This window comes from Lepisma saccharinum, chromosome 5 (genome assembly GCF_977018435.1).
Source record: "Lepisma saccharinum chromosome 5, izLepSacc3.1, whole genome shotgun sequence".
Lineage (NCBI taxonomy): Eukaryota > Metazoa > Arthropoda > Insecta > Zygentoma > Lepismatidae > Lepisma > Lepisma saccharinum.
In genome coordinates this window covers 17,152,107-17,169,691 of record NC_139233.1, presented here as the reverse complement: position 1 = coordinate 17,169,691, position 17,585 = coordinate 17,152,107, and the positions used below count along the sequence as shown (strand labels likewise).

General features: G+C 39.3%; 1 protein-coding gene across 2 annotated transcripts in view; it reads right to left on the bottom strand.

Annotated features, from left to right (window-relative positions):
* LOC145988232 (putative chitinase 10) overlaps positions 1–13,969 on the bottom strand; it is a 64,124-nt gene extending 50,155 nt beyond the window's left edge. Inside the window, exon 1 of one of the 2 annotated variants that reach the window (XM_083123081.1) lies at positions 13,874–13,969. In XM_083123081.1, coding sequence (XP_082979207.1) covers positions 13,874–13,886 — 13 coding nt within the window. In that variant the 5' untranslated portion in view covers positions 13,887–13,969. Of the gene's footprint in view, positions 1–2,649; positions 2,706–13,873 lie in introns of those variants that run through there. The other variant, XM_083123080.1, reaches the window with a different exon arrangement.
* Between the last annotated feature and the right edge of the window lie 3,616 nt (positions 13,970–17,585).

Below are 17,585 nucleotides of genomic sequence, written 5' to 3'. Positions count from 1 at the left end.
GCACCATATTTTCAGACATTCTCACGTCAAGCCTTTTCTCTGTCCATCTGTGCGACCATATATTTGTCTCACGAATATTTACAAGCCTGTCTCCATTTCGAAAGCATCCCTTGCGTGTAAATTTCAGAATTAAGCTCAAAGGAAAACTATTTACCTTCATAAATTTCGAATCTAGGCATGTTTCTGTCCACTTTAGTAAACTTGCGAGGTCACACACCCTCCATGTTCATTGTCAGTAGTGCATAATGGAGAAGAAAGTGCAAGCTCCTGATTGGTCAGGGGAGCACAATAGTGCAAAATAGTGTTTCCAGGAGTGTGGAGAGTCCTGGGACAGACAGTCTAAGTTTTAACGGTGAAGAAGTAAGGAGGCAAAGTTGTCGCTCTCGAAAAGTTCTTTGATTTTTTGCCTTGTACGCATATGGGAGCAGTGCGGATCTGTTGACGCTCGGGCGTGTGAACGTGCAAGTGTTAAAACAGCGCCAAGTACGAACTGTGTGCAGTGCTGATTTGTTGACGCTCGGACGTGTGAACGGGCAAGTGTTGAAGCACCGTCAAAGTACGGCGAGTCCAACGTTAAGATGCCTGCAGAACAGCTTATACAGTAATCACGCGTGCTGAAATGGACTGAACCGGAGACGACCAAGGAACCCACCAGTGGTTCTGGCTGCCATACAGAAGGACTGCTATAATTTCATCTATTACCCCCCCCCCCCATCCATATCTCTTCAAACGTGACGTCAGGATCATATTAGAAGACTGGGCCCCAACGATGAACTCAGTGCGCGCTTATATATATTTTTCTTTCTAATGTGCATCGGCAGACAAGGTAATGTGCAAACTGTAGTGTAGTACGCGTGCTGCATGCATTATGCACAGAGTGGCCAAAGATCGTTCCCGGTTTATGGGTTATACATTCACTAGAGAGAGCATGATTTCAAGACTATGCACAAACATACACTCTGATCCTTATCCTTTAGAATATGTAGTAATTTTGTGGGATTGTTGTGCTTCCAATGAGTGAGTTCGTGTTTTAAGTTCACTTTATTCACATTAAGGCTAATCGAGACTGGACAGATTAAAATGGTATCCGAACCACTATGTGCCTCCGCCGGGTATCGAACCCGAGACCCCTTGATTACAAGGCGACGACGCTACCACTGCGCCATAGGGGAGGTCCTAGTGTGCTTCCAATGAAAAACAATAATCGGAAAATAATGTGTTTTTTTATATTATACTCTCTATCTCGATTTTTAGATACTTTAGAAACAATCTATATAATTTTGGAATGGTTAAAGTTACATAACTCGTTCTGGGCACATACGATGAGATGGAAGAATTAGAGTAAAAGTTAATTATGAGTTATTGTAAAGGTTCAAAACTGCAAAGCTGTAAACATTTTCCCATTTGGGTGAAATCTTTAAGTATGTGTATAATTGTCAACAATATCTTTCATAAAACAGTCTTTGCGGTCTAGGACATTGACTCACGGATCGTTCTTGATTCGAGTCCAGGGCAGGGTGCGAGTCATCATACGTCCTCATTAACTTGAATAACGACTTCACAAAAGTTCCCAAACAATTACAGTTTGACTACATTATGAATGGAAGTCGTTCACAGCTACAAATTTGGAAAAGGTAAGCTTGTTCAATCGGCTCATTCTGTTACATTTTGAAAAATATTTCACAGTTTTTGTTTTTAATTAATTTAAAGACTCGTTGTTGACTTGGAAGAAGATATGCAATAGCATTTTTGAGCTGATCTCAGACCAGTTTGAACCAATGCCGATCCTCTTACCGATTCCCACCGATACAGATACTTGAAAATTGCAATTATTAATAATATTTTCCAAATATGGATCAATATTGGTGTGTAAATATTCTTCTGCAATTATGTGCAACAAATTACCAAGAAATTTACTTTAGAATATTCAAGAATTACATCAGAATATGAAAATAGATGTTATGTCACTACAAAATAATAATAATTTTTCCGGGAAAGTTTGAATTTTCCATACTTTCCAAGATAATATGACTCCACGAAAGTGTCGCGCGGTATTTTTGCGGACCCGGTGAAAGACCAAAATCCCGGTCAAGTATCGGCTGGTATATAGGTAGATGATTTCCTTTCCAACCTATACTTTCCGATACCGATACATCGGCATCGGCTCAGCCCTAATTGTTATTATTAGTTTTACTGCAAAATTATTGTTAATTTACAAGTTCTATTCTCCACTTGTAAATTTTCTCCGTAAAACTCAAAGGTAAAGTTCTCCGTGTATATAGCATCGTGCCATGAAGGCACAATTAGGGGATGTGAGGGTAGGGCTCAACACATTCTCGATCTCGGCAATTTGGAGGTAATGTGATCAGCACAACGACCTGCCAGCCTTTACCACCCCCCCCCCCCACCGGGCCAGGTACCCATTTGAGGCTGGGTGATCCCTGGAGCCGCTTTATGCGGGGAGAAGTCTGGAAAAACTCCGACTTTATTTCCACCCACTCCGGGAATCGAACCAGGGTCTCCCGCGTGGCAGTCTCCCTAACTAGAGGCTTTAGCATCATAAGTATGTTGTACTTAACCTGATTAGAAATCAAGATATTTCGAAAGTAACTAAGGTTATATGGAATACAATATTAGAATATAACTTACAGAAGAGACCGATGCAGCGAGTCATGTTTAGGAAGTGTACTGTAGAATACTAAAAGAACTAAACTGCGATATACATTTCATTCTCAATGCTATATATAGAGTTCAAAAGGTGTTCTCTCAACCATTAGATTACGTCACAGAAATGGGTTAAGCTCTCTAATCTCAGGAAACTAAGCAATGTTCGAAGAATCTGAGATTGGCACAAATCTAATTTCTCTGAGATTTCAACAGATTTAAGAAAGTATGTCAAAAGAAGTGATAAAATACCATTACTCTTGAACGTCAATGATTTATAATGGCACACATGAATTGATAACGTAAATCCCCACTTAATCATTCTTAGTTTTTCTTGCTAATTCTTATAAATATACGCAGTTGCATTCATTGTTAAACACATTTTCTAAGGAGCAGTCTTTTTTCGCTGTAACGCATTATCAACCAAAAGGCAAAAAAAGCCTGATTGTCCTAGAATAAATTGGATATCCCAGTGCTATTATTAATTGATTTGAATTTTTTATTACATCTTTCTATTCTTCATAAAAAACATGTTATGATTTCAACATATAGACAGATTGCATACAAATTATCTACAGCAAACAAAAGAACTAAGTAAACAGTGAGACATCGTACAATACTCTTCAAGAGGTTCAAGGAACGGACTGGCGTGCTCACGTTTCAAGTAATTTTGAGGTCAAATTATTCTTTAAGTTTCTCATTGTAAGATGCTTTAAAATAGATTCAATTATATTGGCTCCAATGTTGCATTACACGTCCCTTCCTAATTACGTTTCTTGTTGTACAAATGTTTATTGTTCTAGTCAATTTTAAACCTATCACTGATGATGTATCAGGATAGCTACTGACCTTTATCAACATATCTTGTAAGAGCTGTTGCCATGGGAATTACGACTGTTTTTTGTCTTTAATTCTGGCTTGGAGTTTTAAAAAGGGGTAATGTTGAATTGTAAGATACTGTTATTTCTTTGAAATTCCAATGGAACTGCGCACATAAGTATTTTTATTTTGCTAAAATATTAGGTTTTGTTCGTGTTTATTTTTGTGTGTTCGTAATTGATTTGTGATTTTGATAGAAATTCTGTGCTACAGTGCGTTCTAAACAGTGACGTGCGGTGACGTCGACACTTGGGGTAGCAGTCAGTGGCGTGTTCAAGGGGGGGGGGTTGGTGTGGGTCACACCCCTCCCCTCTTTAAGGCCCAGTATTCCTAAGAAAAAGAATGTCAATAACAAGAAAAGATTACAAAATGATGAATGAGTACTAAAAAGAAGTACACGTAAACCCCACCCACATTCGAAAATAAAAAACGATTTGATTTGACTACTAAGCCAGAGAACCTGGGTTAGAATCTCAGCTTGGCCATGGGTATTCTTTGATTGTGTCCCTTCATCAATTATATTGTATCATCTTCGCGATTAGCCAAAAGTGGCGGAAAAACGAAGTAAAATAAACCAAATCGAGCAATCAATCAATGATTTGATTTCATTTTCGTTACTTAGCGTCGCTTTATTGTCACATTTGGTTAATTGCGAAAATGATACGATAACATTAATGAAGGTACAAACACAAATAACACCCATGCCCAGGACGGGTTCGAACCCGAAACTCCTGGTGTCGTAGCGCGCTGTGATAACCACTCCCGCACAGTTGGTTGATTTGGTGTTTTAAGTCCACTTTATGCACAGAAACAAAACAGGAAACAAAACACACTTTTTTGTAGTTTCTTCAATAATATTCATTTGGCTTTTTGAGTTCTGAGATACATTTTTCATTCCAAATTATTTCATTATTCACTGCAGAGTACAACACAGAGGACAAGAATGCGCACTCATCACGAGTTCGAATCCTGGCCTGGATTGTTCGTATGAGGTCCCTTCATCAATTTCATCATATTATCTATCACTCATCCTCATTTTCGCAATAACCAAATGTGGCAGAAAAGCGAAGTAAAATAAACCAATCCAACAACAATATGAACCCGCGTTCTCTTGCCCAAATAAATACATCCGTATTTATGACTGTTAGAGGCCAAGAGTAGTATATTTAAATAAAAAACTACTAAAACTAGAGCGAGAGAGAGCCCGAGCACATATTTGTAATTTAATCATTATATATTCCATACTTGAAAAAAAAGAAAGAAATCATAACATTATTGTCTGCACATAACACGTTCCCATTTCATAAATAATAAAACTACATCCCATATTATACATACATATTGTACAACGTGTAAAATGTTGTGCAAATACAGAGAACGCAAGTACTGCAGAAAATTTTTACCCTGGGTTCTTTAGTGGATTTACAAAAAAATCTATGAGAAACCAATCCCCTATCTGTCCCATAGGAGATAGACTGGGGGACCTGAAAGCACGGGCTTTCAACCATTGCAGCGGGGAGAGGGGGCAAGGGAGGTAGAGGTAAAAATCTTCCTTTTCTTTTGGGCGTCCGTTTCTACCTGAAAACTGGTCAGGCGGAAGAAGAGCGAGCTAGGGTATCCAGCCAGCTTTGCCCGCAGAGAACACCGATGGACGAGAAGAGCGTGGAAAAAAGGTGTTGGATATGAGCTGTGGTGGCTTTAACAAGACAATAAATATTGTGATTTGAATATAATTCGAGATGTGAGATTGATTGATCTATCTCTGCTAGACTAGCTACTCCTCAGTGCACGTCACTGGTTCTAAAGTCCCCGCACTCGTACTTTAAAAAAAAGCAAATAAGGCATTTATCCATATAAGTTGGCAAGCCTGGCAGTAGGGATTGGTATGACCTTGAAGAATGACTTTATGTTATATTTAGAGCAGTGCCACTGTTACAGTCCTCGATGTGAGACATACAATCACAGTATGTCAACAATGCCTTTTAAAAAATCGTCCACTGAGACGCGGGGAAGCGCGGAGAAATGCGCAACAGAACTTCTGTTCTCTGCTTCTATTGAAATCAAATAGTGTAACTCCCACTACATAGAAACGCGCTGAATCGAAGTACGGAATTTCCATACCAGAAGTCTGCAGGCTATCTTAAAGGTTATCGCCCACTGATACGCCGGAAACGTGTTTTTTGCGTTCTGTTGTCACGTTGTTCCGTGTCTCAGTGGCCGTTAATCTTTACGCGCACACTGCGAATCGCTATGTTGGAAGCATATTTTGATTATGTATCATGAAAGATAATGTGGAGAAATGGAGAAGTCTTATTTCCCGATGATCCGACACCAGCTAAAACGGCAATGGATGATTGCTTCAAATTTAGTTTCAATATTTTTTTCTGCGTATTTCAACGCGCGGAAAGTGGTTTGCCGTCTTGCAGTAATGGAGTAATACTCACATTTATTTGAAAAATTATTTTTTGTGTATTTTAAGACATAGTTTAAAGAATGTTAACAGGTTCAATAAATTATAAGCAAAAAATTCTCAAACTTTGAGTGCGGGGACTTTTCGAACGCTTAGAAGAATATGGATAAGAAAATATTGAGAAGTGCAAGCAAATCGTCGGTTAAGGAGAATGAATCTCCAGTGCAGTCAGTTCCAGTTATAGCTGATCTGCTTTCTTCATTATGTTGTAGGAAAGTACAAGGGCTCTGGAAACCAAAATCCAAGAAAACTCAAGCAAACTTGAAACTATGATCAAAGAAAACTCCAGAAATCTGGAAGCCAGGATCCAGTGCTTTGGATTCTGGAGTCAAATGTTCAGGAAAACATTAGGAAAAATTCCAGAAGTCTGGAAGCCAAGATTCAGGAGAATGTAACTATGTTGGAACATAACTTGAACTTAAGGTTAGAGGAAAATGGTAGAAATCTGGTGGAAGTGGAACGGCGTTTAGAAGAGAAGTTTTCACATGGTTATTCGAAGCTCACAGAATCTGCTTTGGAGATGAGACCGGAAAAATTGATGAAAATCAACATAAGATAAAATAAAGCATCCAAACAGAGATCGTTAACTTACTTCAGACGTGTGAAACAAAATCTCAAGCAAGTGGAATGAAATGTGCAGAAAGAAATTGCCATGTTGCGAGAAGAAGTTGAACGGTCGTAGGGAAACGTTCGTAAGGAAATCGCCAAATAACAGAGCAGTTGCATAGAAAATGTGAATCGCCAGGTAACTGTCATTATAGATAAGTTAGAAGAAACCGTTAACAAGAAAGTGACAGAGAAAGTAGCGGATAATATAAAGCAAGAGGAGGGATACCGGAAAACTGGCGAAGAATGGATGCAAACTGTTGAAACTAAACAAGACAAATTTTCCCCAGATGTTGGTCATATCTGCAGCGAAATTGCATATATTTCTGCCCAGCTAATAGGATGCAGATACAGACTACGTCTGATCATGCTCGAATCCATTGTTTAGATAAAGGTTCCGGAAGATCGACATTTTCTCCTATTTGTTCAGATGAAGCAATAAACCTGCAAGGAAAGACCCAACGAAAAAAGGTATAAGATGATGAACGAATTCAGCTCTTCGGACAGTTAACTTCTCGCAGCAGAAGGAACAGAAGAGAGCCGCCTTCACGCATTACACACACTGCTGTAACTACTAGGATGGCAGATATAAATTCTATGAAAGTTTCAAATATACGAAATATTTTGTTTAACTCCCTGCACCCGTAGTAAGTAAGTAAACAATTCGAACCCATCCAAAAATGAGAGTAAAAAAAGAATCCTACGTACGCTAGTGACTGTCATCATATTATTATTGCAACCACAAATTTGCAGCCACTCGCAGCAAACTGTTGAACAGGACAATCGATTACGCTTGCATCCACATCATGAAGTAGCATATTTCGTTGTTTAAGGACAGCGAATCATCTTAAGTAGAAAATCTGGAGGTAGTGGCTGTACAGTGGTGGAAAAAAGTTCTTCCCCATAAGACTTTAATGGCAGTAAATAATGCCGGAAAGGTAGGCAACACACATTGCACCTTTAGGTGATCGGGTGATTCTGTCTGTCTCAAGGAGCAACTCGTCTTTCATGCAATAGCCAACAGACACAGGAAATGAAGGAAAGTCACGTGACATCAGGTGGAATGTTGTTCGTCATAAAATCGACTTTTTTCAAGCCAGGTCGCAGAACCGACAAGAGTTATAGCCGATGTCCGAAAATGATTCCCCTAAAACCGTTTAACGAAACGCTAAAATAATTCTTGCCTTAATTACAAAGGCTACTATACTATTTGTGCCGCGGTGGCTCGGTCGTTAGGGAGTTTGATTACCATGCGAGAGATCTGAGTTCGATCTCCGACTGGGGAGAATTGGAATTTTGTCCACCTGTTCAAGTTGCTCCGGCGCCCACCCAGCGTCGTATAAAGTGGGTACCTCCAGGAAACTTGGGGAGGGGGGGGAGTAAAGGCGGCCAGGGGCGTGGTGCTGATCACATTATCCCCACCTTCGGCCGTAACAAGAAAGTGTGGGACCCTAACTCCGCACCCCCTACACGCCTTCATGGCTTGCTGTAAAGCACAAGGTAGCACTTTGCTTTTTCATTTTTTTTACGTCCCGATTTTGTCGGAACAGAAATTTCCAACTTCTACGTGGACTTTCTTCCAAGTTCCGTAGGGATGTGAATAGGCTCCAGTTTTTCTTGACACAATTCATCCATGTTATATTTCGTTATAAAAACCACGGCCGATATCCTGTGTGTGTGTGTGTGTGGGGGGGGGGGTTATAATTCAAACATGTGAGGTGATACTTTTCTCACTACACCATTCTCCGATTCTTCGTATCAGAAATAAATCTTAATTCCACACACTGAAAATGTTGCACTTCCTACATCTTATCATGCAAATATCTAGCAGCAAAGTAATGTGTAGGCACATAGTGGTTCGGATACCATTTTAAACTGTAGGTGCATTCCCGATTAGTCTTACTGTGCATAAAGTGGATTTAAGACACCAAATCAACCAACCAACACAATCCCGTTATCGTCCAGATTATCGAAACCAGCAGAAGCTTCGTCGCGAATAACATAAGCAGGAAGACAATGTGAAATTACCGAACAGAAACAGAACCTAGAACGGCTAGATTAGACGAAAATCGACGATACAGCACGCGTTCTGTAATGAAGAAGAATACGAAAGTTGAAGGACCTCGATACACACACACACACACTTTTCCTCCCCTCAATGGTAAGATATCTTTCTTTCAGAGAAGCCTTTACGTAGGCCTTCAAGGACACGACGTGAAAGTGTTTTACATGCAATGGCGGGACCAAAACACAGGTTAGTTTGATATGAAAGCTGTGTTCCTCCTTATTTCGTACGTCATTGATAACAGGAACACGGGCCTCGTTTGCTAACCCTAGTTTCGTAGAGCAGACGCCTGTTTGCCACCCCTTGGTTCAGTGACCTTCGCTCGTAGTTAACAAGAGTGAATGACTCACCAGATACCTGTTGCCTGTGAGCTTATACAAGAATAGATATTTCGTTAGCGTCTGTAAGTATTGTTTCATCTGCAGTTAGGTCAGTTAACGTTCGAATTGTTTCCTAATGGTTACGTTATTTATAAATTAATTCTCGAGAGTGAGCTTTCTATCTATTTGTATGGGGGGGGGGGGGAATATACAGCCTGCATGTATTATTTTTTTCCTGAAACAAGAAGAAATTCCAAGACAAAATAGGAGTCGTAGAAGAGTACTTAACAAAGAAAAAGAAGAAAACGAAAATGTAAATGTTTAAATAAATTATTGCATAGATCGAGTGAATAATATTTTCTCACGGGGCCTCCTCGGTGGCGTAATGATAACGTCGTCACCTTATAATCTAGGGATCTCGGGTTCGATACACGGTGGATGCACGTAGTAGTTTGTATGTTATTTTAAACTGAAGGTCCAGTCCAGATTAGCTTATCTGTGCAGAAAAACTAAAAAAGAAATTGTCACAGTGTAAGAAAATTTCATGTTCAACCACATACAAAAGGGAATAATTTATTCCATGTTGGAGTTCACATTTATAGCATCTAACCAACACAATTATGGATCGCAACGTATTTTCTCAGATCCATTTTAATTATACGTGCATGATAAAATAACAGAAGTTGAGGAAAGAGAAAGCCAAGCGAAACACAGATGCCTTCTCCAGAATTTCAAATCTCGTTACGTAAGGTTCTGGGTTGAAGTCCCGGGCAGGCATGACTTTCTTGTTCTTGCCCTTTTATCTGCTCTATTTCATCATAAATCGTCGTTATGGTTTACCTACAGGGGAAGAATAATGACAATAATTGCCAATACAAAGCCAATAACGAACAGAACAACAACTCAATTAGGAAGATGTCAAGAAAGAAACAAGACTTTACAGTGTCTCCGTCTCTCGATTTCTCGAATTGAAAATTGCTCTCCCGTTCTCGGTCTCGGCTAGTTAAATATAGAAATCGAAAAAGTATGTGAAGATACATATATTTCATATATCCCGGTTTTATAGGAGATTTCGTGAGAGATACTCTTCGATCATGTTTATTTTTATTAGTTTTGTTACGTAACATCACTTTTCTTCCTACTCGCGGACGAGTAACCATTACATGAAATTACTGACGAAATTCTCAAACACCTGTGTCAAGGACGATACTCAAATCCGGGAACTTTGGTGACGAGATGGAAGGTTGACCACTTAATGAGCTTGCCCACCGAGTCGGCTTAATGTTGCTTGTGTCAGGTAATTCGAAATAACTGCCAATATCCAACATTCATTATCATTTGTTTCATAATTTATCTTATTGATGTTATTAACCTGAAGTCGAAGAAATAGGTGAAAGCAATAATGAAAGATTGAATGTCTATGATGTTACTTCGTGCCGAATAATAAAAAAGAAGAAAAGTAAAGTGCTCCCCTGTGCATAGCACCACGCCATGGAGGCGTATAGGGGGTGTGGGGGTAACGCCACACACTTTCTTGATCCGGTCGTGAGTGGGGGTGATGTGATCAGCATCACGCCCCTGACCGCTTTTACCCCCCAGGGTTTCCCCCAGGTACCCATGTTATTCGACGCTGGGTAGGCGCCGGAGCCGCTTCCAAGGTTAGAAAAGTTCCCGGATTTGAACCGGCCGGGGATCGAACCCGGGACCTTGAGCATGGTAGTCAGACGCGTTACCGACTATAATATGACGTGATATTATTATATGAATATATTAATAATATACTATGTCTAGTCATTCCATTGATTGATCCCAATTGATAATGTCCACTCCTAACCAACCTCTGTGGCGGAGTGATTAGCACAGCGCGCTACGACAGCATGGGCCCCTGGTTCGAATCTCGGCTTGGCCATGGGTGTTCTTGGTGAGTGTCCGTTAATCAATGTCATCATATCATCACTCATTAGTCATCTTCATCGTCGCTATTTGCCAAAATTGAAAGAATAGCGACACTAAATAACAAAAATCCAATCAAATGGAACATCTTCACCGATTTAATTGTATATCGTACCAAATTCCCAGTTTATTACTGCTTCTTGCTTCATTTTCCTGCATCTCAATTGTTTTCCGATTCGAAAAAAATTGGAATGTTGAGCAGTTGATTGTGCATTGTTTCGTTGTTTGGATTGTTTAATTAACGTCGCATTAATTAGTTTTAGACCAATCGTGACAGAGGGAATCGAGAGCACAAAGGAAGGGGAAAATACAAGTTAGAGACCACGGCTCTCTTTAAAGGTAGGATTCCTTGAACACGACTGAAGTGACTGCAGAATATTATGGATAAAATTTGTTTCGCTTCTTCCTTTTATTTCTGTTTCAGTTATTTTACTTCGCTTATCTTCTACCACTCGTGTTAATCGTGTCGGTGAGGAAGAATTATAAACTCGTGAAATGGACGATGGGACAAAAAATATATATGCCTCTCCTACGGTTCGAAACTGTGACCACAAAATATTGTGTTATTTTTAAAATTTACGTCAAATATGGTTTCACTCGTCTCTTTCTCAAGGCGTTCCATTGCCTATCCGATGGCGTAGTGGTAACGTCTTCGACATGTAATCAAAGGCTTCCAAATTCAATACCAGATAGAGGAACATTTGGTTCGGATCCCACTTTAATCTGTAGGTCCAGTGCATAAACTGGACTTAAACCATTAGCGTGTGGCATGTGGCCTGTGATGAGAACCATCATTTCAGTGAACCTTCTTGACAATGACCAGTATCACTCGAAAAATATTTTCTTACGAGTAGATCTTGTTAAGAAACCAGTTGCTCAAATGTTCTTCTTGAGGCCACGTAGCACCCAGCTGTTGTTTGTTGTTGCTGGGGCATGAGTCATGTGATTCATGCTATCAATGCTCAATCCTTCCCGAGAACTCAGATCCACCAGACAAACTTAAGCGAATAATTTGTTATTTGGGTTGCATAAACAACAGGCTTTAAGACGTTACAAAATTCTAGGTCCCGTGGCCCAGGTAATTCTTTCTCCGACTGTACAGGATAGGAGGAATTATTATTACATACCAACCCCACCCTTTTGCCATTATCCTCTCTTTTGTATACCTCGAGATTCTTCTTGGAAAATATGTGCGAAGCCTGGGGTACTTTATGGACGAATCGATCGGTTTCAAACCCTCAGGTGTAACAAACGACGTAGCTGCAGTTATCTCATAAATAAACATTTGACGACTTGCAGTCATGCAACAAAAGCATTTCCTTTCTTCTAACGGCTTCAATATCTGAATGTTGACAGGAATGTAAATGAAATGAATTTGCAGCTGAACGGAGCTGAGTTACCTTCATCAGTTTGTCTAATACCTTCGTCAGTTTGTCTAATGTTGAGGATTTTCCAATCGAACAAATTCTGGATATGGTTTGTGTTTTTGTTCTAGGTCCACTTTATTCACAGATACTCTAATCATGACTGGATTATATACAGTGGGATCCTAACAACTTTGTGCCTCCACCAGGTATTGAATCGAGATCTCACATAATACAAGGCGACGGACGTCGTCGGGATTTCCAGAATAACTCTGGATCTGGTATTACAACCCGTGAAGACATACTGGATCAGGAGCAACTTGCGGATGTCACGACTAAGAATGATTGGATGCCGAGGATATATTATGCAGTATTGGGAGATGGTCTAAACCTCGTATCACTACGATAGTATGATTTGAAACCACTGTCCTTGGCATGATACAGAAGCAAGTCGGCCTCTCCCCCTATTACTGTTGTTACTTGCATTTTGTGATGAGACTGCAGCACGAACGATGTTCACATGAGCATCCCCGTCTGCGTTGTGCACAGCCCACTGGAAATAATTGCTTGGTTGCTGTTTCCACTAGCCAGAGACTGAACCAAAAGCCACTGGCTTCTTCATTGAATTTCTTCAACATGTTCCATTCGTAACTTGTTGGTGTATTTGAGTATAGCATGACCTAATTGAGACTTGTCGGCTCTCCTCAATATACTCTGTGATTCGAATAAATCACAAGGATACGCACAAAGCTCGTAACACATGGCATCTTCCAGTGGCACCGCCAGTGGTAAAAGTTATAATTCTCTGAAAGAGGAGAGCGAGTGTTGCATCCCTTTGTGTATCATATCTGACAGGGTTCACAACTGCAGAAAACCCTATGGTTTTCACTTTGTCAACCTTTTGGCAGAATATTTGAATATCTCTATCTCAATCATTTTGAAGATGATGTTCGTTCTGATGTAATGCAATTCATCAAAATTAACTCCAGGATCATCTGTGACTCTTGTACTAGTTTGCAGAAACATGAGTCAAAATGAAATGGGGATATGGATTCCAGTCGTTCGATTCCAATTTTAATATCATTACTGTCCCTCTTTTGTCTACTTTCCCGTATTTCATTGTGTTGTTCACAATGCTTCAACGAAACTCTGGTATATTCTTGCATTTGCTAAGTTCAGTTCAATTCAATTCAATTCTTTATTGAAGGGCAAGGTTCAGCCTGCGGTAGTTCTGCCACCTAACCTAAGGGATATGGAAAAGAGGCATGTTATGTTGCCTTCTCATTTTTGTAAATCCGTTACCTCGTGTCAATCCTCCCCTGCTTTGCAGGGAATGCATTAGTACTTGTTCTATTAAGAGCACTTACCCGAGTCCGACTCAGGGTCCCGGATTCGATACCCGGTGGAGACACACAGTTGTTCGGATCCTACTTTAAACTGTAGGGCCAGACCCAATTAGCCTTTCTGTGCGTAAAGTAGACTTAAAGCGCAAACTCAAAACTCAAACCGAGTCCGGCCCACAATCTGTCACTACTTCTTGTCACAAACTTACCTCCCAGGAACATTTTCAACACTGTTGGAATTTCAGACGACAAATAACGTTTTCTGCAAGTACGTGTATGGAGACTTGAGGTAATTGTGATGTCCGGCTGCTGTGATCTCCAGCATAGCTAACAACTTCAAATCGTCCATGAGCCAGTTCTATCAGCTGTTTTCAAGTTACATGCAATGCTGGTCATTCGGGATGATCATATTTTAATTACCTATTGTCCATTGTCCATTTTTTTCTGGCAGATCGCGCACAATTTAAGATCTCCATTCTTAAAGGCTAAATATAATTTGACACAACAAGATGACACAAATTGTAAGTAATAATACACAAAATGTTAAAAACATTATTAAATGAACATAAAATGTTAGGAAACTCACAATAGCCAGTCTGCCATGTTGAAATCTGTTTTTAAGAGCTTTCCCATGGTCCGATTTTGTCTGATTTAGGATATGCTGTTCAGCAATGATAACTGACCTAGAAATTGTTTAAAAAGTTTCTGATGAAATTTTGCCCAGGTTGGATGGAAAATTGCTTTAGTTTGCCTGGACTATGAGGCAGAGATCAGTCTTAAACTTAGGAAATTATATTTAATGGTGGATGGAGTGTTCATTGAAGAGGAGAAGAGCATAATTCCGTAGACAAGTAAATGAGCGTCCAGAAATTTAAATCTAGTCATGACAAATTAACCACTTCACCAGAAGATATGAAAGAGGGGATTGACCAGGGGTGCAGTGGTGCCAGGGCGCCGCCCCGGTTCTTTCTTTTAATCCCTGGCACCGCCCTGGTGCTTTATTTTTGTAACAACTATTGTTTCCTTTAAAAGTCTTCCTTAAAATATATGTAGGTCTATATCGAAAACATATTAACTGATATAATAAATACATCTACTCTGTTATGAATCTAAGAGGCCAGTAAAGCAACCGTTATTTAGGTGAAAGAATCAATTTACTGCATCACCGTTCAGCTGATGACACCAGAACTCGACAGTGTGAAGACGAGGAGGAGGAGGAGAGGGGAATATGGAAACTCTTCTGATAGGTGAGTGAAGATTCCATTTTTCATGTATTTCTAATGAAAAAATGGTCTAAAGTATTTTGACATATTGCACATATTCAATATATTGGGTAAACTTTCGAACACAAAAGTGTACACAAAATTTTCTGTTACAGTTTCTGAAAGGTGCACTGAAAGCGATTTTTTTTACAATAACACGTCTATTAAATAAGAAATATGATGTTTACATATATTGTTCTTATTTTTCGCTGCTACAATTATGATGTTTACATATATTGTTCTTATTTTTCGCTGCTACAATTATGATGTTTACATATATTGTTCTTATTTTTCACTGCTACAATTATTACTTTAACCTTTGATTTATCCTCTATTTCGTAGTTTTTTTAATTATTAATACGCAAGTTGCATATCAAACTGTTCTTGTATTTTTATAAACCAAATTGGAATTAGGCATCTGCTGCATTATGGGAGAAATTGGAAGGTTACGATAATATTTATTCAATTTGTGAAATACTGTGCGGTGAATATGTCTCGAAACAGGCGCGTTAGTGACACGAAGATGTCTATTATGAGAAAACACCAAAGGGAAGGGACCGCCCTGGTACTATTTATTTTACCACTACACCGCTGGGATTGACTCTAGAAAATTGCTGACAATGGAATGAATAGCCAATCTACGTATCTTGAAATTTGTATGATCCATAGGACGGGGTGTTCAGATAGGCCGGGCAGTAATATATTTATAAAATGTTAATTTTTCTTTGTTTCCTTCATTTTTATGATTTATTTCTATTGTTGCGGGAAATGAAACACCACTTATTCAGAAAGAGGGTGCGTAAATGATTCTGATGGATTCTGCTGCATTTGTGGCAAATATTCTCTGCAGAAATAAAGAAAAATACTCCACTGACTTTGTAAAGGAATCATATCTTTCAAATTTTGTAATGCATCTTGGAGATCAAGATAATAAGCCTGTAACCAATTATTTACATACAGAAGTCAAGGGAATCAAGACACCTCTTTTTGAAAGAATAGACTGTCCCAAAGACAAAGGGGTATAAGCGCCCGTGCATTTTTCGCGCAGAGAGTAGTTACAGCAGTTGGCGCGGAGATTTTGACAGGAAGGTGGTCGCACTAGTGTGCTCGGTCTGTTTAGTTTTAGCAGAACTTCGAGGACATTATTTTTGATCGTTACGTTTCTGACGATAAAACGCCAAGTTCATGAGCGATCGGCCGAAGTGAGTTGGCAAAGACTGAAAGTGTGAACAGAACTTGTGTTTCCTGACTCGTTATTGTAACAACTATGGAAAACGACTCAGCCAGTGCGATCCTAGATTGACATTCTTCATTGTATCCGCGGGAGAAGAAACCGTCAGTCGCAGCGAAGCACACCAGGGCTGATCGTGAAGCCGAGTTTGCAAAGATGGAATTTTTTAACTTCGAGACATCGAGGAACCACCAGGAAAAGACGGAACATTCAGTGAACAACGAAAATTTTTGGATAAGTGATAACTAGTGTCGAGAGCTCTCATGTGTTAAACCCCACAAGCCTAGTTCTGATAGAAAATCCCCTGTAAAGTTTGAAGAGTATAGGGCTAATCCGATCTAAAAGCCGGCAAAGTGTCCGTAAGTAGGCCTACATGTTAATCTGTTTAATATTTTTATAAACAAATGAAACTTTAGATTTTTCCTTGTTTTCCTTTCGCCAAGATAATTCAAAGTACTGGTGTTGACTTTTTGTATTGGGTTTTCTCATGTTAATGAAGAACCACTGGCGTATCAGGAAAAACCTTTATTTTTTAGTGAAATTGTTTCTTAGTTTTCTACCGTAATTAAAAGTAAGGAAAGATAACCTGTTATTGTTTTCTTTCATACATTAAAATTATAATAGTACTAGATATTAGTTTCTCTTGATCAAACTTAGAAGCAAAGCTAAGAATAATAAACTAAAGTCACATTTTATCGTTATAAGCCTTGAGCTCCCCATGAAGCTTGCAAAACCTCTGTCGAAGGTTTACGACATCAGAAAGAAATGGAGAAAGGAAAAGTCTGAACTTTGACGTGCCTACGCTGTGGACGAAGCCGAAGAACCACCATGAGGACTGTTATTTCTGTGTTGTGAATGTAAAGGGCTTTAATCTGCACTGTCCGTATTTGTTTCAGCTATTCATTTTGTTATCAAGAACCTCTATTTACACGCCTCCAATGGGTATACAGAAATATGTATCAAACACGTTGTTAAACTTCTTTTCTATAAAATATATAATTGTTTAGTAAATAACCTAAATCAGGTTTAAGGGACTGGTTAGAATTTGCAGAGTTTACACGTCGGTTCACAATTCATCCAATTGAACACATGAACAACCGGGCGTTTGCAGCTGCGTTGTTACATGAAAACAGATTATTACAATAAAAATCTTAGTCAAAACATCCCCGAGCGTCTCTTTCCACAAACACGCACGCATAAATGCCGATTGCAAAAGTTTCCATTGGACTTATGTTCTATCAAGAGGGCTGCGCTGAAAAAAAATCTTGACCTTCTTGAAACCTTACTGTATATAGAGAAAATATAATGCGCAGAGAGAGTGCTTTTTGCATTTATTAGTACATATTTATATAAGCAGTGTTACATTTACATCTGTCTTTATTACATTGGTGACAGGTGGTAGTCGGTTGACTTCATGGACATTGTGAT